The sequence below is a fragment of the Prunus avium genome, chromosome 2 (genome assembly GCF_965620075.1).
Source record: "Prunus avium chromosome 2, drPruAviu1.hap1.1, whole genome shotgun sequence".
In the NCBI taxonomy this organism is placed as follows: domain Eukaryota; kingdom Viridiplantae; phylum Streptophyta; class Magnoliopsida; order Rosales; family Rosaceae; genus Prunus; species Prunus avium.
The window spans coordinates 44,152,815-44,173,707 of record NC_142285.1 but is presented as its reverse complement, the minus strand read 5'-3'; the positions used below and the strand labels follow the sequence as shown (position 1 = coordinate 44,173,707).

General features: G+C 38.1%; 4 protein-coding genes across 5 annotated transcripts; 2 read left to right on the top strand and 2 right to left on the bottom strand.

Moving 5' to 3' along the window:
* Positions 1-4,213: 4,213 nt before the first annotated feature.
* LOC110758565 (laccase-15) lies at positions 4,214-6,645 on the bottom strand. The gene is made up of 5 exons (XM_021960450.2): positions 6,447-6,645; positions 6,102-6,253; positions 5,784-6,028; positions 4,629-5,702; positions 4,214-4,531 (listed from the first exon to the last, which is right to left on the bottom strand). Exons 1-5 carry the CDS (start codon positions 6,546-6,548, stop codon positions 4,401-4,403), a joined length of 1,704 nt encoding a protein of 567 aa, XP_021816142.1. The 5' UTR covers positions 6,549-6,645; the 3' UTR covers positions 4,214-4,400.
* A 1,725-nt stretch (positions 6,646-8,370) lies between these two features.
* Positions 8,371-12,237, bottom strand: LOC110758594 (ERAD-associated E3 ubiquitin-protein ligase HRD1B). Of its 2 annotated transcripts, none has more exons than XM_021960495.2 (8): positions 12,129-12,237; positions 11,211-11,756; positions 10,630-10,806; positions 10,105-10,254; positions 9,799-10,007; positions 9,315-9,453; positions 8,850-9,114; positions 8,371-8,725 (listed from the first exon to the last, which is right to left on the bottom strand). In XM_021960495.2, exons 2-8 carry the CDS (start codon positions 11,741-11,743, stop codon positions 8,561-8,563), a joined length of 1,638 nt encoding a protein of 545 aa, XP_021816187.2. In that variant the 5' UTR covers positions 11,744-11,756; positions 12,129-12,237; the 3' UTR covers positions 8,371-8,560. The 2 variants fall into 2 exon arrangements, with proteins under 2 accessions (XP_021816187.2, XP_088105526.1); XM_088249400.1 differs by having other exon boundaries at positions 11,211-11,845; positions 12,129-12,184.
* A 182-nt stretch (positions 12,238-12,419) lies between these two features.
* On the top strand, positions 12,420-15,265 carry LOC110758615 (NADH:ubiquinone oxidoreductase, 17.2kDa subunit). Its single transcript, XM_021960519.2, has 5 exons — positions 12,420-12,576; positions 13,357-13,383; positions 14,083-14,171; positions 14,728-14,837; positions 14,923-15,265. Exons 1-5 carry the CDS (start codon positions 12,488-12,490, stop codon positions 15,076-15,078), a joined length of 471 nt encoding a protein of 156 aa, XP_021816211.1. The 5' UTR covers positions 12,420-12,487; the 3' UTR covers positions 15,079-15,265.
* A 324-nt stretch (positions 15,266-15,589) lies between these two features.
* On the top strand, positions 15,590-20,646 carry LOC110758589 (D-xylose-proton symporter-like 2). Its single transcript, XM_021960484.2, has 14 exons — positions 15,590-16,010; positions 16,736-16,830; positions 17,294-17,372; positions 17,540-17,599; positions 17,743-17,809; positions 17,901-18,025; positions 18,131-18,232; positions 18,446-18,814; positions 18,893-18,940; positions 19,041-19,103; positions 19,316-19,396; positions 19,539-19,637; positions 19,903-20,040; positions 20,193-20,646. The coding sequence occupies exons 1-14, from the start codon at positions 15,966-15,968 to the stop codon at positions 20,322-20,324; spliced, it is 1,503 nt and encodes a 500-aa protein (XP_021816176.1). The 5' UTR covers positions 15,590-15,965; the 3' UTR covers positions 20,325-20,646.
* Positions 20,647-20,893: the final 247 nt, after the last annotated feature.

Sequence of the window (20,893 nt, the reverse complement as noted above, 5' to 3'; positions counted from 1 at the left end):
AAGATGAAATGTAAATATTATACAATATGAAAGTATATTAATGTGTATATTGGATTGGTTCGGTTTAAGTTGGATTTTCAATTCTTGATCCGCCATCCGATCCAATCCAATTGGATTTCTATTTTTCTAATCCAATCCAATCCATCAATGTTGTCGAAACCAATGAAAATTGGATTGAATTGGATTGGATTGGTCGGTTTTAGTGGATTGGTTTGGATCCTGCACAGCCCTAGATATATTCATTGTTCTCCCTCGGAATGAAGAAGTAGCAGTACTACCGAAGTTGGTCAATTTGGGTTTTCAAGTAAAGGGGTTGCTGTCCGAAAATGTTTCATCCAATACCTTGCTACTCAAGTTCATGAATGTTGTAAAGATTATTTACAAAGAATTCAAGGATATGAAAGAGCAAGAAACTCTAAATCAAGAAGCTTTCGAATTGGAGGAATTGGAGGTTAAGCACAAGTTTTTTGGAAGGGACTGCTTTGTCACTAAAATTTTCAGTGAAATCAAGGATCTTGCTGCAATAGTAACAGAGCAATCTGGTGTGTCTTTTAGTGTAAGATTGAAAAAGAAAAGAATTTTGGGAGCCGTGGAAAACCTGGATGCACAGGTGTGGATTGTTAAAAATTTGTTGAGGGATTCTATCAAGAATTCAAGTGGTCAAATGGAAATTGACATCAGCCAGGTATGGAAAAAATCTAATCCCAAATTCACCAGTATAGAGATAGAAATCGAATGGGTTCGGCTCATGGCTATTGGCAGGCTAGTGGAGTATGAAGATATCGTTGCTGTCCAGAAGAGAAAAAAGTATGTTTCTCTGGCTGCGGTTGAGGGCAGAAGTGGTTGCCCTACGCAATGCAATATCTCTCAGTCAAAGGAAATCAGGACGTTATTGTAGTGTGGTTAACTGGTTGAACACAAATGCTAATGATAGCAGCAATTGGTCTGCTATGGATGGTATCAAATTTCACTCACTTGGACTGGGGCGCCTGATTTCACACAGCCTTTGTCATTTATTTTTTGGGATCCCAAAGAATGAACAAATCACGGAAAGGTTTGTCAGCTTTTTTAACCAGCTCGAAGCTGTCTCAGGGCAAGAAAACAACGATATATATGGTTGTTTCTGCCAGGATGATACGACTCTACAAGCTTGCCTGTTCGGAAATTGAAGAAGATATAAAAGAAAGTCCTATGGAGAACACCTTTTCAACTACCACAATAGTAGATGCAATAAGTAAGGTGCTTGATGGATTCTTCCATCTCATATTGCGGCTTGAGGCGCTGGTGAGCTCTCCCCTATTGTTGGTATCGAAAACTATCCATCATCATGTGTCTTCTTTGGAAGTTTTTCTCGACATATGTGAAAAGGATGCCACCAATTTGCAGTCAAAGGCAGAAGAAGTGAGGGACATAATTTCACCAGAAGAAGATGTCTTGAGTTTGGTAGGACTCAATATGGAACTCCACATAGAAGATGAATGGAGAGAGTGAGGTGATATCCCTAAACTCCTCAGCCGTACTTATTAAAATGTTAATTGCATAAAGTTATTTTCTGCTTTTACTTTCATTGTAATTAAGTGAATGTTAAAGTAAGACTTTCCTTATATAACGTAGTTATGGTTTTGAATATACAATTTCAGTTTCGTTGACATAAAACTCTTTTTGGAAAGAGGGACACAAATATGACATAAAACTCTTTTTATAACGTGTATCAGTGAAGAGGTTTCCATTGCTAATAGATATACATATCCAGGAGTGGTATTCATTGTTGAGATGGATTCATTTGTTGAGAATTAAAACTGATATGGAATAATAGTGGGAAGACCAGGAAATACAGGACATTAAGAGGTAGGATGATAGAAACCAGAAGTAGACAAATAATATGGAAGGAAACAACTACAGCAGTGTAAAGAAGAGTTGAGGTTGTATTGGAAACTAAGAAAATTTAGGGTGTCCAGACGACAAAGAAAAGTTCTAAAATTGGGGTAAGTATGGTGGATGATGGAGGAAGATGCCTGTTTAAGGAATACCAGCAAGATATCCTTAAATAAGTGGTTTTCTTTTCCAATCATGCAACATATATCAAAGGGTGCTCCCCACCTCCAGGATATTATGCAGATAGGTAGTTTTGAGGATTATTGATTTAGTAATATCTAGCAAACCAACCATAAGCTTTAGATCTTATGCATCACCGTGTTCATTGCGCAAGCCTCATGAAGGCTCAGGCTCAGACTCATGAAGCCTCATGTATTTGTGGCTGGATTAGCTGCTGTTCATTGTCTAGAGTTGTCCATCATAGACTTTTTATATTTTTTGGATTTTTCTAAAAGACTTTTGGTTTAATTCCAGCAGGAGTTTTCCAGAAGACTCTTGGATTTTCTATGCCTGTTACCTGTTATGAGTCCATACCTTTAGAATTTGGTTTTGATTTTCTCACCCGATTACTATGTAACCTCTGTTTCTTTCTTCAACAGTGAACAACAAGAGAAGAGGCTGCATTCCAAAAGCAACTACAGCAATTACAAGACAAAGAAGCAATGAGTCTCGCATTTTAACTGAGCTGCAGCGATTGAAATCCAGTTTGTCCATTCTATGAGAACTGAATATAGTAGATAGTCACTTTTCCTTTATACGAATGTTAAGCTGTTTCTGTTCTCTTACACAAAAACATCTTAGTCCTCAGGTTGTGAAATTTCACACCAATTCTGAAACTTTGTCATTTAGATGCTTAAGATGCAACTACATTGGTGAAAATTACAATTTACAAATAGAAGCTGATATGAGAAAGCTGAGTTGTGCTCTGTGCATGTATGTCTTGTCGGGATTTAGGAAGCTGATATGAAACTTTTGTGATCCTCTTAAATTTCTTTTTCAAATTATTGCAAAATTACAAGTAGAACTCTCATTAAAGAAGGAAAAAAAAAAAATCTTCAAAACTCATCCAAAACTAAAGCAAGCCGTGAACAAGAAATTGATACTTGCGAAACTGATCCGTCTACAGCAGCAGATGGCAGATAGCTGATGGCTCAGTAAATCCCTTTGTTGACTGTGTATTAAGCTCAAACGCACACCAGGTCAAGTCCTTTGCCCTTCTTTTAATAGAGGATCAAATTCCTCAGTCTTGATGAGTCCGGATTCTTTGTTGACAGTAGAAATAATAATTTAATATCAAGCAAACCATTGTATTCTGTTCTCAGAGACTGGTGCGTTACCTTGAAGTCTTTATGCCCAGCTTTCAGTTTCAGGTATCCTCAAGGGCGGAGAGTCCAGCTTGAGGCCTTGATCAAGAAAAACCTTTAACTTTTCTTATAAAAGAAAAAAAAAACGACTTTTTAACTTTTTGGGGGTAAAAAAATAGGTTAAGGTCCAATGCCATTGAGAAAAATGCCCACGAAATGAGAAAATGAAAAGGGTGGAAAGAGTGTACGACAAATATAAGAGGTAGCTGCAGCCCTTCTGGAAGTTCACTTTCTACAACTGGAAAACAACTTAACTTTATCAATATCAAGCATGGATTTGGACAGATGAATATTTATTTGGGGGGGGGGGGGGGGGGGGGTAACTTTTATGTTTTTTAGAGGTTCAAGGGGATTAGCTTGCCAAAAACTCTGTCCAATAAATAGTGGCCTATTTGGTTGGCATGGCACCCTTCTTTCTTTTCATGGACAAAGTATGTTCGTTGAGACTTGATTGGGGTGTCTCGTCCCCGTCTTGTTTGTATTGATTTTATGTAGTTATTTTGTCCCGCCCCTCTCAATTCACCCAAAAAGAAAAAGATATTTAGTAATATATCCATTTTTAGCACTAAAATTATAAATAAACTCTACACCATTTAATTTCTGCAAACAAACCCAAAAAAAACCCAGTAAATGACAGCTGGATCTATTGAATTTAATTTTGATTATTAAATTACTTTGATGTCCTATTGAGTGTTTTGGGCTTTTTTAAGAGGTTTTTGGGTTGGGTTTGTTCTAAGAAATCAATGCCAATTTTGTAATTCAAAATAAGTTAAAAGCCTTTTTGTTCTGTTGTAAATGAGCTTTGGGTATGTTTCTAAAATCCATTTCATATATGATTTTTTTTATAATTTGGGCTCTTATATTGGGTATAATAGTGAATCTCCCAAAAAAAAAAAAAAATGTTCGTTGATATACAGTTCAACCCATTGGGACGAATTTTTCAAAATAATTGATTTTTCAGACATTTGCAGGTCTAGCCAGAAAATAATAATCTCACTTATTTTGGAACATGTAAATTATAATACAAGACCGACCAGGTAATTTTTTATAACATATGTATCCTCCTGCCCAGTCCAAATAGTAGTACAATGATAGCAAATTAAATCAAGGACTACGTTCCCAATTTATTGCCATGAACATACAGCCAGAGCTTTGTAGCAATTAGCATGGAGGCATTCCTGGTGGCGGAGGTAAAATTTTGGCTCCTAGACCCTTTCCATTTTTCACAATGAACGTCATGTCCATGCCCCATGACATATGCCGATCCAGATGGCAGTGCATAAACCAAACTCCTGTTCTCAACAAAAAAATCATTGACATTACATGATCAGCATCATTCATTGTAACTTGATTAATTCGGAAGTTAACCAAACCAGAGGAGAGTCTTACCAGGATTGTCTGCCTTGAATCTAATGGTAGTCCAGCCATTTACAGGGACAGCGATGGTGTTTTGAAGAGGAGGGTCAACAAGATTATATGTCAAAGGGTCCTTATCCTCGTCAAAATTTCCAAGTCCCCATCCAACAACATAGAAACTGAATCCATGGAGATGCATTGGGTGGTCATCCCCTGCAACCAAATTTGTCCCCTGAAACACAATCTCCACGGTCGCGTTGTACTTCAGTATCTTCACTTCCGTCCCCTGCTTCGGGGTCTGTAAGTACAATGGCAAGTCCTGAGCCGTAAAATTAAACAGCAAGGGCGGGAAATTCGGAAATCGAGTTCCAAATGCCCCATTGACATGGTAATAGTAAGCCTGCAATATGTCAATGCTGGGGTCGACAAAGCTAATGTTGTTGACGCTAGCGGCCAGACGTGTCCCATTAGGCCCTGCACATGAATTTTTTAGGCATGGTAGTGTGTTGACAGAAAGTGTGTAAAACAATGAAGTTGTTATCTCGCGCGGCACGTCAACTGGGTGGTTTTGATCAGCTAGACTTCTGAGACTACCAGTAAAATGAACCGATGCTTTGGTGTCGTTATGGGAAGGAAGATTAGGAAAGGAAGGGGTTGAAGTTGAGGTATAATTTCCATTGTATTGTAGTATGGCGGTGGTGGTTGTGTTGTCATAAACAATCCCAGCCCCACCAACGTAGGCTTTAGCAGCAATGTAGTAGTGGTTGGGGGTCTGGTCAGCAGTGAACAAGAGGTCAATGGTTTGGCCGGGTGATATTGTGACATAATCTGATGAAAATGGCTTGGTGTAGCTAGCATCTGAGCCCACAACCGTGACCTTGTGATTGGCAATCGAGAAAAACAGAATCTCTTGCACAGCTGAATTGATTAGCCTTAGCATGTAGGTCTTCCCATAATCAACCATCAGCTTGAATGTGTCTGGTTTTGAACAAGGATAAAGATCGCCAGGTTGACCATTGATGAGGAAAGCATTGGAAATGTTAGGGTCCCCTCCATTTTGAATAGTTTCATTATAAAGCTGTCCTATATCTTCCTTCCACCACTCCCCTACAATTTTCAAGTCAATTTGTTGAACATGTATATATCAATAACATTATATTATTGTCGAATTAATTTTGCATTACGTACCTAAGATGATTGGAAATTCTGCATGAGGCTTGGGAAAAGGGTAAGTGGCTCCTTTGTTGGGGTAGATGACTATAGCGCCGTGGACGGTGGCTCGATCCCACTCGCTGTGAGCATGCCACCAGAGGGTGCCTTCCTCAGAGGAAAATATGATAGTTTGGGTAAAGCTGCCTCCTGGTTGGATTGGGCACTGCGTGATATAATCAGGACCGTCCGACCATGGATTCCTTGGTTGCTTAACTCCATGCCTGAAATATTGAAATCATTTAATTATATCAAAATAATAAATTAAATTTTTTTAAAAAAAAAAAAGAATATTACCAATGGATAGTAATGTTACGATTGCCCTTGTTATAAACATCGACGATGATAGTATCTCCCATGCGAGCGTACAGTGTTGGTCCAGGAAACTGGCCGTTTACAGTCAGTATGTTCTTTGTGCTACACAGTCTTCTGTATGGAGTTTCTTCCACCTACAATATTTACAAAGATATCCAACCAGAAGATATCCTTCGTTAGTTTTGTTTATTTCAAGCTCCTGAATCAATCAACATGATCATATATACATAACCATGCATGCATGCATGCATATGCAATTCACACACACACACCAATATAAAATATCAGAGGAGTTTTAATCAATTAGTAATTCAGATGATATAATACCACAAAAGTGTAACGAGGCCAAGCTTGGCAGTGGAAGATGCCAACACACAACAACGTCAAGCCTAAAAGTTGCACGCTAATTAAAATCTTCATGGCCAACATGATTCTTTCTCTTCTAGCTAGTGATGACAGTACTTGATCTTTTTTCTATGACTGGCGAGCTACAGCTAGCTGATGCAGTTCAGATGAGTTCAGGAGGCATATGCCACCTATATATATATACACAGAGAGAGAGAGAGAGAGAGAGAGAGAGAGAAAGAAAGAGAGAAAGAAAGAGAGAGAGAAATAAACACACGCGAGGCAACAAACAATTAGACGTAATCGAAAATTTGCTGGTGAAGGTACCCAAAAGCATTTCAGTCACTGCAAGTTGTAACTTGCACAATTTCGCTTTGAATTGAATTAAAGGCTAAGCTATTTTGCTCTTGGCTAGCTTCTTTATTGGTATTAACATGTTCAGTGAGAGTTAACTTACCTAGCTACCATATTCAATGAATGTTACTTAATACTTATCGCTTTTCTCCCTAACCTTCCTTGATATATATTCTCATTCATTCCAGTCACAGATGAATGAATTTTCCACTGATCATCAATTAATCTTGGATATTATAACAACTAATTAATCTTGGATTATAATAATCATCAATTAATAAGCGAGACTAGAGTAGGTTTTTTGACATTTACCAGCTCAAATATGTATATATGCCTGCAGGCTGCAGCCATTCTAGATATATATATATATATATATATGTATTGAATTCATTCCCCCATCCAACGGCCCAGAGCCAGCCAGAGGAATAATAAATAGTACTTTGCAAATAAAAATATAGGGATACCTAATCCAACATAATTAAGAAAGAGGAAAGACCACTTTATAAACAAAGTATCTGATCAACGGTAGCAGTTAATTCATACCTCACCAAGATCCTGGACAAGTGGTACGTTTTGGTGTTCCACTTCATTTACTTTACTCTAAATATTAATTAAATAATTAATTAATGTTAACTGTATTTTAATGCCTGAGTTGAGGCTTCATTACGGTATGTAACACTTTTAGGAAACCAGTAACAATCAATACATTTATTTATCCTAGTACATCACATTGCACGATTTTCTTTGCTTCTACTTTTCTATTTCTGGTGCGTAATGGATAAAATAAAATATCCTAGTACTAGTACCTGATAACGAAATTTGAGCAGCAACCAAAACCATACCGTTTGGTTTTAGCCTCTGTATAATATTATTAATAGCATGTGAATCTTTTTACCATCCTCTCCCCGGAAGAAAGAAAGAAAGAAATGTGTGGTAAATCAGAAAAAATACGTATTAAACAAAAGGTGACGCCTCCATTCACGACCATCACATCACACGTGATAAGATAATGATAAAGCTCTGGTCCAATGAATTCTTCTGAATTTGGGATCCCTCAAAGACAAACAACAACAACAAGGTCAGTGTTGCGGGTTATTGGGTTAGGTAATCAACCAAAACACACACCACTCCACTACTTTGGTCCATTGGCTGCGAGATCAACATCTTACGCAATAAGGTCAAAGGAACTCACTCCCACCTGGAGGTGGACGCCGCGGCTCTTTCATCTTCGTCTTATATGTGTGAATTAGTAACACAACATAATTCTTGATCTTATATGTGTGAATTAGTGACACAACGTAATTTAACAATCACACGTATTATAATATATGTAGATTAGTAACACAACATGATTGGGTGACCGTCACATGTATGACATACGTACAGGAACTATATATTAGTCTGATTTACGGTTCTTTTTTCAGTGTTTTAGAACACACCTATTTCCTAACACACAGTTGCATTCAACGGTCATTGGTTTGTCACTGACTCACTAGAAAGATGTTCCTCCGTCTGCTCTGTTTAGATTAGAAATTAGACAGGCCCTCCCGAGTTGAATCAGTGCATCGCTTTGCATAATCAAATTTTAGCATTGTTAATGTTCACATAGAAAAAAGATGAAAAGAAGAAAGAGTAACTTATACAATATCGCTCAAACTCCAGTTATTATCCCTACCTATTTTTCTCATCTCTTGTATCCACATATAACATATTGCGTCTTAATAATATACATTAAGTTATGACTACGAATCAATCTCTTCAAGCTCCACATGACGTCCACAATCTGAAACAGATGAGGACGAAGATTCGAAATTCTTTCCTTTGCCATCCGAAGATGCTGATGGCCCCGTGTCCATGCTTTCCTTCGGTTTTGGCTTCTGTAAAGTTTGGAGCTGATTCTGCAGGATCTGTAGAAGAAAAGTAGTTATTCAGAAGCACAGCACAATAAAATGGCTGGCAGCGACCACAAGATCACAGCATAAGTGATTATCTTCCTTCAAATTATGTTTCGCAACAAACAATCAATAGTACCTCGATCTGGTGTTGGAGAAATTTTTTCTGGGCCTCCAGTTGAGAAGCTGTTATATTCAGATCGCCGCCCAACCTCTCCTCGTAGGCCACATTGGCTCCAGGAACCTCAAATGGGACAAACATGTAATGTGGAAATTGAGGGGAGGACAAGTTTGAAGGTCCACCAGGGGTTGCAAGCTGTGGGTGCGATACTCCACTAGATCCAGTGTTAGCGGAGTCAGCCATTTGTCTTTGAACCTGAGGAAGTGCCACATATCCAGGAGACCTGCATACAACAGGATATTCTGTAAGGCTCTGCTTTGTAGCATTGTATGCAGTGCCCCCTATCCAAAGTATATACACATGCACACTCTAACAGGCATGCAAATACCTAAAACCTAGGAACAAACTAAAATGCCGAAGGGACAATATGAGCATTCAACAATAAAAAAAAGCAAACAGTTCACTAGGATAAAGGTGCCGTACCATACTAGTCTGTTTGCAGATGGATACACATGAGACTTCTCATATATCGATGCAGCAGCAGCAGCAGCTCGGAGTCTGGCTTCATGTTGACTAAGATTATCACCAGCAACTCCACCACCTTGAGCTGTTGTACCTGTCCCTGTTCCGAATTAAAATCATAATCACCTCACCAAAATTTTATAATGAATGAACCATGTCTTACTAAAAGTCCTTTTGAAAACAAAAGAGCGACCATGAAACATGAAACATGAAACCATCAGTACTAAAAACTACTAAAGCCACAAATTCTACATCCAACTGGCAGTTTATTGGTGCCTTAATTTTTCTCTTCCTTTAGTAATGATCCTTCATGTATGAAGAAAAAGGAAATGTATGTTTAAAAGCTACAAAGTTCTGAAAGATCCCCTAACACCAAATATCAGACCTTATGGTTGTCACACAGCAACTAAAAGCTACACACAAACTGCAAACCTCAGAAGCTTACCCTGTTGATGAGCATCGGACCGTGATCCCCTATGTCCTCCAGCTGTACCTGCCCCATTTTCAGGAGGTGCAACTAGGGCTCTGCAAGTAGGACAGGTATGCTGTCGCTCTAACCATGATCGCAGGCAAGGCACATGAAAAAGGTGTCCACATAATAGTTTCTTGGCTGTTGTCATCTCTTCACGGCAAATAATGCAAGTTGCATCACTTCTGCATATCCATCATAAAGAACTAAGACTCTAACATGCAGAATTAGAAGCTATCATAAAATAAAACACTTGAAGCTAATAAGAGACTTTACACTTACGCATTAAGCTCTTCAGGCGTAGCATCTGGGAATCGATCATTCATGTTCGAAGTGAGCTTTCGATAACGAATGTAATCAGCAAGGCGAATCTTAAAGTTCCTAAATGTTTCATAGAGCTCACGTATTAAGTGCAATGGCACACCATAGTACCTGGGATGGGATAAAACTCGATGTCAATAAAGATAGAACAACTTCAACTTATGCAAGTCAACAACAAAATATGTTGATTACCACAATTCCGACAAGCTTAAAACTTAAATCGGGTAGGATGTGGGCCCACTATTGTCTCATATTATAACATTACGTCTCACGTGTGGGTCTCTCTCCACCACTAGGGAACCAAACATGATGAATTCAACACAGATTGAGCCAAACACGTTCTCAAAAGTTTAAGCTATCATGAAGTGGGCCAATATCACTTTTGTCCTCAAGAGGGTGCATAAGGGACTTAAGTGTGTTATATTTAGCAAAAAAATTGTGTACATACGCGACTTATGTAAAACTCAAGATAACCAAGATACTCACATGAAAATCACAAGAAAGAAGCACAGATACATGGATAAGTGGAGCAAGTCCCGAATAAGTTCCAAGTAAAATGTGTAGACAGGCTTCTTCTCCCATTGTCCCTCCATAAGCATGTCACTAACATAGAAAACATATTTCACAAATGTTGACACCGTCGTTGTTGCTAGTATCATGTACCTGAGATACAAAAGGATAGACATTTTAAAATGAGAAGTCATAACATAACTCTTAATTCTCTGTAATCCTATCATAACTCTTAATTCTCCCCTACTGCCCATCGTTACTGGGACATACATACTTTGTTCAACCCACCATCATATCAGTCACCCTACCAACCACTTTATGCAACGAGATTACTGGCTACTTCCAAGCCTAAGTTAAAACTGTATGCATAAGAAGAAACTAATATCCTTACATAGTAGAGTTGCTCCAGCCATTTCCAATATACTGAAGCCAAATGCAATATTAACTATTACATAAAAAGATGCCTAATGATTTCAATTAAATCAAATAATGACTTGCGTGTTCTAAACGTGAACAAAAAGAATCAGAAATAAGAACCATTAAGATGGATCACTTACTCAAATGAAAAGAAGAGGGAAACCGAAGCCTTTTGTGTCTTTATCAAATTGCTAATTGAACTGTACAAAAAGAGACTATCTACAACAAGCAAGAATCCCAAAAAGGAGACAATCCGAACATGAGACAGCATGGGCACGGATGGGGTAGTCTCAATGTATTCAACCCTCTTCTGAGCCAACCAATGCAAAGCCTTGATCAACAGCAGAGCTGTGACCATAGCAAGAAAGGAGACTGAGAAGTCCTGCCTGAAAATAGTAATAGCAAAGAGGATCTCCATGACTTCCCTCCATGACTGCTCATTAAGCCTCTCCACCTCGGCTTCTCGGAGTGATCCAAGGAAGAGCTTTTTAGTTAATTGCCACATAGTACACATAATGACCAGACCCATGTTGAGAAGCAGCACCAAACTGATCTTGGAGGTTGATAAATAAACCATGGCCGGGTAAAACTGGCCTCTACTGCTAAATCCATGATAAATAATCGCTAGAGTTGCTACCAAGCTAATCCCCGCATAGGTTTGCAGCCTCATCATTTTCCTCAACGTGCTGTTACACCACAACAATTGATAAGCTTCTCATCCGGTTTCCAAAAAGATATAGATTTAAGAATGTTAATAATGCCATCGACTCGAGACCTAGAATTCAAATAAAACAATAAATAAATAAAACCCAAAATTATAAAGCTTCTCTCTTCTCATTCAGTTTCTCAGCAGTCAAACAGACTCCCGAAGAACCAAGAATTTTAGTCACTGAAAACAATGAAATCATTTATCCTAAGGAAGCAAAAGAAAAGAAAGATCCTAATGAGATGAGCCATAAGCAAACATCAAAATCAGAAATTGAAATCGAATTTTCAGAAGTGAATAATATTTTCATCTAAACAAATGAAAAGTCATAACATTTGAAACAACTGAGTACCTCTGAGAAGCTCGCTCTGTTGAAATTTCGGGCTCTCTGTTCCTTCCTCCCTCCCTCCCTCCTGGCTTAGGTTTCTTTTGAGAGACCAATAAGAAAAAGAAAACAAAAATGATGTAGCTCTACCCAATGACGAAGTTCCACGTGTAAGGAAAGTCCAAATACCCGACCGCAGTTTTTGCCGACCCAACAAAGATAAATCCAAGCCTATCAAACTTGTTCATGATACGGGCTGAGACTGAGACGATGTTAAAAGCCTGGCCCAGCTTTCCCATCTCGTGTCGTGGGCTTGTTGTGGCCCTATCTGCTGAAAATAAGAGAGAGAAATACAGAGAGAGCAAGAGAGAGAGAGAACGAGCGATATGGCGACGGTGGTGAAGAGCGTTGTGAAGGCGATCAGAGAGAGAGGTCTCCGCACCTTCTTGAAGGAGCTAAAGGAAGATGGCTACGCGTATGTTCTCTCTCTCTCTCTCTCTCTCTATCTTTCCTTTTTAATTGATTTTTCTTTTGTTAATGCAATGCTTTTGGGATGTCAAAGATCTAATTTTTGCTTCTTGGCTGTATGTGTTTGGATGCCAAGAACATATTTTTTTCTTCTTCTGTTTTTCTTATCGTAACTAGTATGCCTGAATCCGATTTATCCTCTTTGATACCTGAGAAATGGAAGACAAATCAAAGTGGGATGGCAGTGATGAGACTTTGAATTCGACTTTTGGTTTTTTTTTTCTTTCTACATTTCTCTTTGCGACCAAACGCAGCCCAAATGTACAAATTGTTTCCTAGAAGGTTAATTTTATTTTTGTTTGGTTTCCGAGAATTCTTAGGAAAATAATCAAAATAGTGGGAAAATGATGAATTTAGCTTACTATTGGCGAAAGAAATATGTGCAAAACAATATTTTTGGAAAGCACGGTCAAAAAGCTAAGCGGGTTCTGATTATTTGGTCTGTTATCTGATGTAAATCTGTTGGTTTTGTAGGATTAGGAAAATGTAGGAAAGAAAACAACTTAAAGGCTAAAACTTTTTTCATAAAGCTTACTGTTTGGCACTCAGGGATGATACCTTTTGTTTCAATTATTGCTGGCATGGTTGGATTCTGGAGCATTTTCTGATATATGGCTTCCCTAAGATGTCTTTTTGTAGTTGTTTGAATGGCTCTTAAATTGATATTTTTCTTTGGGACTATATCTCTGTACTGTGTTGACTGTTTATACTGTTCCAAATCTTGCAGAAACTGCATTTTCGATGGAAACCTTCTGTAAGTCGTATTGTTTCCCCTTTACTTGAAATTTTGTTACTTAGTATGTTTAACAGAGAAGCATAAGTTTATTTTTACATGATATTTAGATTTTAAAGGTTTTGAGAAAGTCATGTTTGTGAAACTATCCCAGGTTCTGTGCCTATTCAACAAACTATCCCATGCTTGTTAAAGTTTAACCTTTCATCGAAATTCTACAGAGAATTATATGTCATGTTATTCAAAGGAGACCATAAAACAATGAATTGTCACTGGTAGGCTAGTTGGAACTTGGAAGCCCCAAAAGGATTTCTCCCATCTAAGGAAGGCCATACCAATTTACATTGGAATGAGGGATTACTTTTGCTTCCTTGTGTGTTGGAATAGTTTAGTCATATTTGTTTCTTTGAGGGTGGTTCGACGTTCTCAATGGCTATTTATTGGGACGTAATGTTCGGAGTCTGTAGAAGTGCAAGTGAAGTGAAAGGACCTTGACTAAAACTTTCAGGGTTTATTTTGATTTTGTAAAAGAAAAGCTTTTAGGATTTATTTAGAACACAATTCTATGAAATTGTTGGACAAGAGTACAAAATGAGGGGTCATCTGTTGCTGCCTTGACCTGAGCGGTTTCTTTATATTTTATTTTCGAAGATATTATATGTATATAACATCAGTATTTATCTTTAGCATATCTAACAAATTTTTGTTTGATTGCTTTAGGCAAACTAAAATCCACAACATTGGGGCAAGGCTTGTAGGTGTTGATAAAATTGGCAATAAATATTATGAGAAGCTTGACACTCAATATGGTCAGTGTTTCTTCATTTCCCCCCTTCTGATGCTTTTCTTACTATAGCAATAAGAATATTGGTTCTTTACTGCATTGCATTGGATTTGTGACATTGTCATCCATTAGCCTTTCCAAGCACAGGCCATAGTCAAATCGTGAAATAATCCTTGGTAAATTTGATCTTATGGATCTTGTCAAATCCTTATTCCTCTTTTTAAAAAGAGTGAAGAGATACTTTTATTTTCCTGGGAAGTGGGCAAATTTTCTCTGTCCATCAATGAAAGTGGTTTGACTCTCTTGTTTGCCAAACCGATTTTAACAAAGGTCCCATATTTGTTATAAGAAAGGGTTGTCCATGCAATTGAACACTTCTTAGTCGGATGCTTACATGCCTTGGTGCATCAGAGTTCACCACATCCACATGTGTTTAGATTAGAGAGAGTGAGTGGTTTAGTAAACGGCCCATTTTTTCCTGTTTGATGCACTAGGAAGTTCTTCAAAGTTTTCCATGGCTTCAAGGTTATTGTGGTATATGCATGCTCAGAGCTTACTGATTCAGTTGAGGGATTTTACAGGAAGACACAGGTGGGTTGAATATGCAGAGAAGGGTCGCTACAACGCTTCTCAAGTACCACCAGAATGGCATGGTTGGCTGCACTACATAACTGATCGTACAGGGGATGAGGCAAGTCCTGCTTCCATATTATTTGATGACTTATGCTGTGAAAAAGATGTTGCATGCAGCTAACAAATAAGTGAACTGGTTGCAGCTTCTGATGCTACGACCAAAGAGGTATGGCATTGAACACAAAGAAAATTTCACTGGTGAGGGTGATGAGTTTATATACCATTCCAAAGGGCACAGCCTGAATCCGGGCCAGAGAGACTGGACCAGGTACCAACCGTGGCAACCAACCAAGCCTTGAGTTATTATCACGGCACATTCGTGATCAAACTTGAAAGAAATCTTACAATTTTCTAGTCTGTATTCGATTAATAAAATGGCTTGTACTTTGTGTTAGCTGTGAATCTTTTGTAACGTTTGCTGCTCTATGGAAATGACACTGTTAAACTTGATAGTTCAATGAATGACTGCTCTTTGTTGTTGTGTGATTAGTTGGGCAAATATGAGTTCTATCCCTTGTCGCACAATCGTGGTTGACTATCTGGCCATCTGGACAAATCATGTGTGGAATGGATTTGATTTGAGAGCTCACAAACACTCACCACGAGTGCGCCTAATAAGCTAGTGAAGGAGGAGCTTACAAGTCGAGACATGATTTTGTTTGTTGAGTTGGACTGAATACGTGTCAAATTAATAACGATTTGAGTTATCAAGCCCGTTTAATAATGGTGGGAACAAACTGTATAAGACAAAGAGCCCAACCAACAATAATGGGTTAGTACGTTGCTGATGCGCAGTCCAACCCCCGTTCTTTGATCACTTCATCTGCACCTGCATTTGTTCACCCAGCTACCAACATCAACCTCCTCTTGTTTCGGTAACTTTCTCAATCAATTCCCACGTGAAAAAGGAAAAACACAACATAACAAAACTTGTAAATTTCACAAGTCATTCATAGGTCCAAACCTTGAAACTGTAAAGAGTCCTTGACCAACAGCAGACAGACACAAAAACTCAACTTCTTCGTTGTTGGCATTAACGGCGTGAAACTACCCTTCACCTCCATTCAATTTAGAATTCCTCCCACTTGCCATCCTTTTATTTCCAATCACCGCGCTCTTCATTACTCAGTTTCGCTCAGTTTTCCTTCTTTACAATCATTTCTGACGCTGTTTCGTAGCTCTACCAATGGCGTCCGGTCCTGAGCAGCCCCGGCTTTCTTCTCGCCAAAAGGTTTCATTTTCTACTCTCAATTCAATTCAATTTTGCTTCTTCTTTTTTTCTTCTGGTGCTTACGTTGTGTCTGTTTGCTCACTGAGAAGGGTCATTACAAATTGAAAAACGTTGAATTGAACCAAAACAACATGAAGTTTTGCACTTTATATTGTTTCATTTTGCGGCAAGTACAATACTTTAGAGTTATCAAATTCAAAAATTTTACAAATTTGTTTTTGTTCTCTCGTCTTTTCTCGAACACCATACAGGGTTAAGTTGGGGTTTTGGTATCTTGACTTGGTGTTTCGTATCTGGTTAGTTCAATTTACGTTTGATGCCTGACAAAGTGTAGGAAAATGAACTGAGAGATAAAAAGAAAAACCACATGTAAGGGACAAGGATTTCGAATTTTTTATTGTCATTTGTATTCGATGCTACCTATTGATTCTTTTCATTTTTGACATTTATGTTCTGTTTGGTTGTGTTGAGAATCAGAAGTAATAATTTTTGTCGCATGAGAACGAAAAGGGCGTCTATGGAGTACAAATGAAATTATTTGGTTTGGGTCGTTTGAGAGCTGACCCAGAGTACCATAACAACAAACACACACACACACATATATTTATATATATATTCTATCCTATTGTTCCTGCTCCACTGTTTTCTCTGTAAACGCCTCGAGTGTGATTGTTTGCTTTAGATGTCCGCGTTCGAAGTTGTTGAAGTGCGTTGCCATTTTTCAGGGGGGTTCTTCAGGTGAGCTTGGCGATGCACAGGAGCCTCTTCTTAGTGAGGTTCACAATTCAGAAAACTATTCTGTTCTTGCTGCAATACTACCGTGAGTATTATTTTTCAGTTAATCTGTTCTGATTTATCACAAGGTGTGCTTCTAAACATTGTCATGCCTCTTGTCTCGTGGGGGGTAATCCCTACCTATCCGTGGGAGGCAGTGGCAGTCAATATATCTTTGGTTCCTATCACACAATTTCTCTGCACGGTGTTGAATAAGCATAAATAATACAAAACAGTTCTACATGATTGAAATGAATTCATATCTGAAAAGTTTCCGTTCCTTGCCCTGTTTTTTCTGTTTCATTTATCATTTGGCCAACCAAGAGAAGAAGTGTTTGGCTAATTTTAGACACCTCTACATAAATTATTTTGCTTGGCTTTATCTTGACTTGTATCAATAGTTTGCTAGTGCAGGATTAACTGATGTTGTAATTGGTATTGTATCTAACTGAAAACTTTGTATGTAAATCATGTTATTCATGCTTTACAGATTTCTTTAATGATTTCAGGTTTCTATTCCCAGCTCTTGGAGGACTACTATACGGTTATGATATTGGTGCCACCAGTTGTGCCACAATCTCCGTAGAGGTATACATGGTTACTCATTGAGTGACAACTTAACTGATAATTCAGTTAAAACATATTTTGATGTATATTTGTTTAATTACAGTGACTGACTCTTATGTGGAAATTTTGGTCTAGTTAGACTTGATAATCCAACTAATTGCCTTCTTGCTTTCATTCACTCAATGCAGTCGCCCACATCAAGTGGAATATCATGGTACAACTTGTCGTCTGTGGAAATTGGTCTCATAGTAAGTTAACAACACAACTTACTTGCAATTACTGAAATCTCCGTGGGTGTATCTTTTTATTTTATGTTCTGCCTGCTCCTCGTAAATGTTTCTTCGGCACCCAAACGTTGTGTCATTAAATTTGTGTATGTTTCCCTTTCCAGACTAGTGGCTCATTATATGGTGCCTTGATTGGATCTTTGCTGGCCTTTAATGTTGCCGACTTCTTAGGTTGGTTTTTCTAATACATTCCAAGTTATACAAATAAACTTAAAAATGTCCTCCATTATTGATGAGGTTTGAATGATGAATCTTTATAAAGGAAGAAGGAGGGAGTTGATTTCGGCTGCTATATTGTATCTTCTTGGAGCTCTAGTAACCGCATTAGCACCTGACTTGCCTGTTATGGTGATTGGGCGTGTTGTATTTGGTATAGGAATTGGACTGGTAAGTATACAGTGCTTTTTTCAACACAAAACAATACTTGGCTCTTTTTTTTTTTCAAAAAAGAAAAAAAGAAGATGTATAAATTTTCAGTCTGTTTTCTTTTAGGCAATGCATGCTGCTCCGATGTATATTGCTGAGACAGCTCCAAGTGAGATACGTGGTCGACTGATATCTCTTAAAGAGTTCTTTATAGTACTTGGGATGGTTGTAAGTGCTTCAACATGGCATCTGAGAATTTGAATTTTTTTACTGTTGTGACATGCAACCAAGCCAACTCAAAGCTGATTTGCAATCTTTCTCCTTTTTTCTTTTTTGTAGCTTATTCTTCGAAAGTTCTATCTATTTAATTGGTATATATATATATATATATATTACCTGCATGCAGGCCGGAAAATCGTAACCACCCTCAATGTTTTGCAGGGAGGGTACGGAATTGGTAGCCTTTTAGTTGACACAGTTGCTGGTTGGCGCTATATGTACACAGCGGCTATCCCTTTGGCAGTAATTATGGGAATTGGAATGTGGTGGCTACCAGCATCACCTAGATGGATCCTTCTGCGTGCCATACAGGGAAGAGGAAATATGCATGAGTTAAAAGAGACTGCAATCTCTTGCTTGTGCCGGCTTAGGGGTACAGCCATTGGTGATTCAGCTCCTGCACAAGTGGATGAGATGCTGGCTGAGCTTTCTTATGTAGGTGAAGAGAAAGAAGCTTCATTAGGCGAGATGTTTCATGGAAAATGTTTGAAAGCCCTTGTGATTGGTGCAGGATTAGTGTTGTTCCAACAGGTAGTTTCAATTGGTTAATATGATATGATGTGATCAGTTGCCAACTTTGGCTTATACATGGCATCTATACTATGACAGATTACAGGGCAACCAAGTGTGCTGTATTATGCTGCATCGATTTTTCAGGTACCCTGCTAACTTAGATATTGGACATTATTGAAGAGGTTATTACTAACAGGGGTTTCGTAGGAAAATGTCTCTCTTCCTAACCCATATAATTCAATAGAGTGCAGGATTCTCTGAAGCATCTGATGCAACACGGGTCTCAATTTTACTTGGTGTTTTCAAGGTATATTTTCTAAATTATTAGTTTTTTCAATTATTATTGTTATCAAGAAGCATTTTGCCCCAGTTAGATGCATGTCTCCATTATTGATCACATTATTTCCCTATACTTTTCTTTTCTTCTTTTTTTTCGGTGCTAAAAAAGTGTGCCTATTTCCTATTGAAGAAATTGACCACCTAAACAGATATGTCCGACTTGCTATTTTCTTGTTGTAGTTGATAATGACTGGAGCCGCTGTTCTTGTTGTTGATAGACTTGGGAGGAGACCTCTACTACTTGGAGGTGTTTTGGGGATGGTAAGTCCACTCTTGGGTTGATGTTTCTATGTTTCTTTGTTTTTCTGTTACTATCTTGGGATCCGCAGAGACAACATTCAACTTGTTTATCAAATTCAAGAGACTATATATTCTATCGGATTCAGTCTTGTTCATGTGACAGGTCATCTCTTTATTCCTTTTGGGATCATATTACCTTTTCTTTGATAATGCCCCAATTGCCGCTGTAGTTGCACTGCTGTTGTATGTTGGGTGTTATCAGGTAATCTCTTCTTTCTTGACATAGACCCACATCATAGCATCATAGTATCGTCATATAATCTACGGTTTATATAATGATGCTTATTTTATTAGAGAATACGCACACATATATACCAACTGTGTGTGTGTATATATAAACTAATTGCATTTCTTTTTTTCTGTAAGAAGCTCGTATTTTTGTAGTATACAAGTTTTTGTGTTCTTATTTTGGATAGGTTTTAGTGTTGGACCACAAAAATGTTTAACCCATGAAATTAAATTTGCAGTTATCGTTTGGTCCCATTGGTTGGCTAATGATATCAGAAATTTTCCCCTTACGATTAAGAGGGCGAGGACTCAGTATAGCAGTGCTTGTGAATTTTGCTGCAAATGCGCTGGTGACATTTGCATTTTCCCCTCTCAAGGTGCTTAAGATTTTGAGCCCTGTTTGCATTGCATTTTCTTCCATTTGCTGTGGCTTGTATGTTTTACTTACCGATGGATTAGCCCTGTCAATAATTTGTTTGATTAAGACAGAGAGAGATTGTAATATGATTTGATTTGCGATTACTTACAGGTATGGCTGGGAGCTGGAATATTGTTTTATGCATTTGGAGCAATAGCTGTGGCATCTCTTGTGTTCATTTTCTTCATTGTCCCAGAGACAAAGGGGCTTACACTTGAGGAAATTGAGGCCAAGTGCCTTTAGGGTTGGTTTTGTCCTCCTATTCCCTTCCCTATCACAGACGGGTTTAGCTAGAAATCTGGTTCATATATCATCCCCTCCCCTCCATTTTCTGATATGGAGGAGGGGGAGCGAATCGGAATATACCATTCTACTGTTCTGGTGTAGTCCCTCATGAGCTTAAGTCCTAATATAGAGTTGACATACCAGCATTCATGTCTGTTATATATATATATATTATACTTCACCTAAATATGACGTCACATGTATGAACGAATATTCTTTTAAATGTATTATATATGATGACGATGATAGGGGAATTTATTTTATTTTTTCCCCATTTTCATTCTTATGGCTGCTGGCATGCTGCCGTTGTGTATTCACCTAAATGTCAGATTGTGTGTTTTGTTATGAATAATGAGCTGCTGTGTTATCTTGAGATCATGCATTCATGTCCTAATCTAAAGCAATGCTTTTCAACATTTGGTAACATAACATATCACCTCAAATTGTCTCAAACTCTACAACATAACATAATCACTTTGGGACGTGAAATTACCTAAGTGCCCTCCATATAAAAACATATCTATTGA

Excerpts from the sequence above, each read along its gene's own strand:
- LOC110758565 (XM_021960450.2), bottom strand. The coding sequence starts at position 6,548 with ATGTTGGCCATGAAGATTTTAATTAGCGTGCAACTTTTAGGCTTGACG. Across the intron at positions 6,254-6,446 it reads GGCCTCGTTACACTTTTGTG|GTGGAAGAAACTCCATACAG; the intron begins GTATTATATCAT and ends TAAATATTGTAG. Across the intron at positions 6,029-6,101 it reads CGTAACATTACTATCCATTG|GCATGGAGTTAAGCAACCAA; the intron begins GTAATATTCTTT and ends TCAATATTTCAG.
- LOC110758594 (XM_021960495.2), bottom strand. The coding sequence starts at position 11,743 with ATGATGAGGCTGCAAACCTATGCGGGGATTAGCTTGGTAGCAACTCTA. Across the intron at positions 9,454-9,798 it reads GTCCGATGCTCATCAACAGG|GGACAGGTACAACAGCTCAA; the intron begins GTAAGCTTCTGA and ends AATTCGGAACAG. Across the intron at positions 8,726-8,849 it reads TTCTCCAACACCAGATCGAG|ATCCTGCAGAATCAGCTCCA; the intron begins GTACTATTGATT and ends TTTCTTCTACAG.
- LOC110758615 (XM_021960519.2), top strand. The coding sequence starts at position 12,488 with ATGGCGACGGTGGTGAAGAGCGTTGTGAAGGCGATCAGAGAGAGAGGT. Across the intron at positions 14,172-14,727 it reads GAAGCTTGACACTCAATATG|GAAGACACAGGTGGGTTGAA; the intron begins GTCAGTGTTTCT and ends GGGATTTTACAG. Across the intron at positions 14,838-14,922 it reads CTGATCGTACAGGGGATGAG|CTTCTGATGCTACGACCAAA; the intron begins GCAAGTCCTGCT and ends AACTGGTTGCAG.
- LOC110758589 (XM_021960484.2), top strand. The coding sequence starts at position 15,966 with ATGGCGTCCGGTCCTGAGCAGCCCCGGCTTTCTTCTCGCCAAAAG. Across the intron at positions 17,373-17,539 it reads GTGCCACAATCTCCGTAGAG|TCGCCCACATCAAGTGGAAT; the intron begins GTATACATGGTT and ends CACTCAATGCAG. Across the intron at positions 19,638-19,902 it reads TGTATGTTGGGTGTTATCAG|TTATCGTTTGGTCCCATTGG; the intron begins GTAATCTCTTCT and ends TTAAATTTGCAG.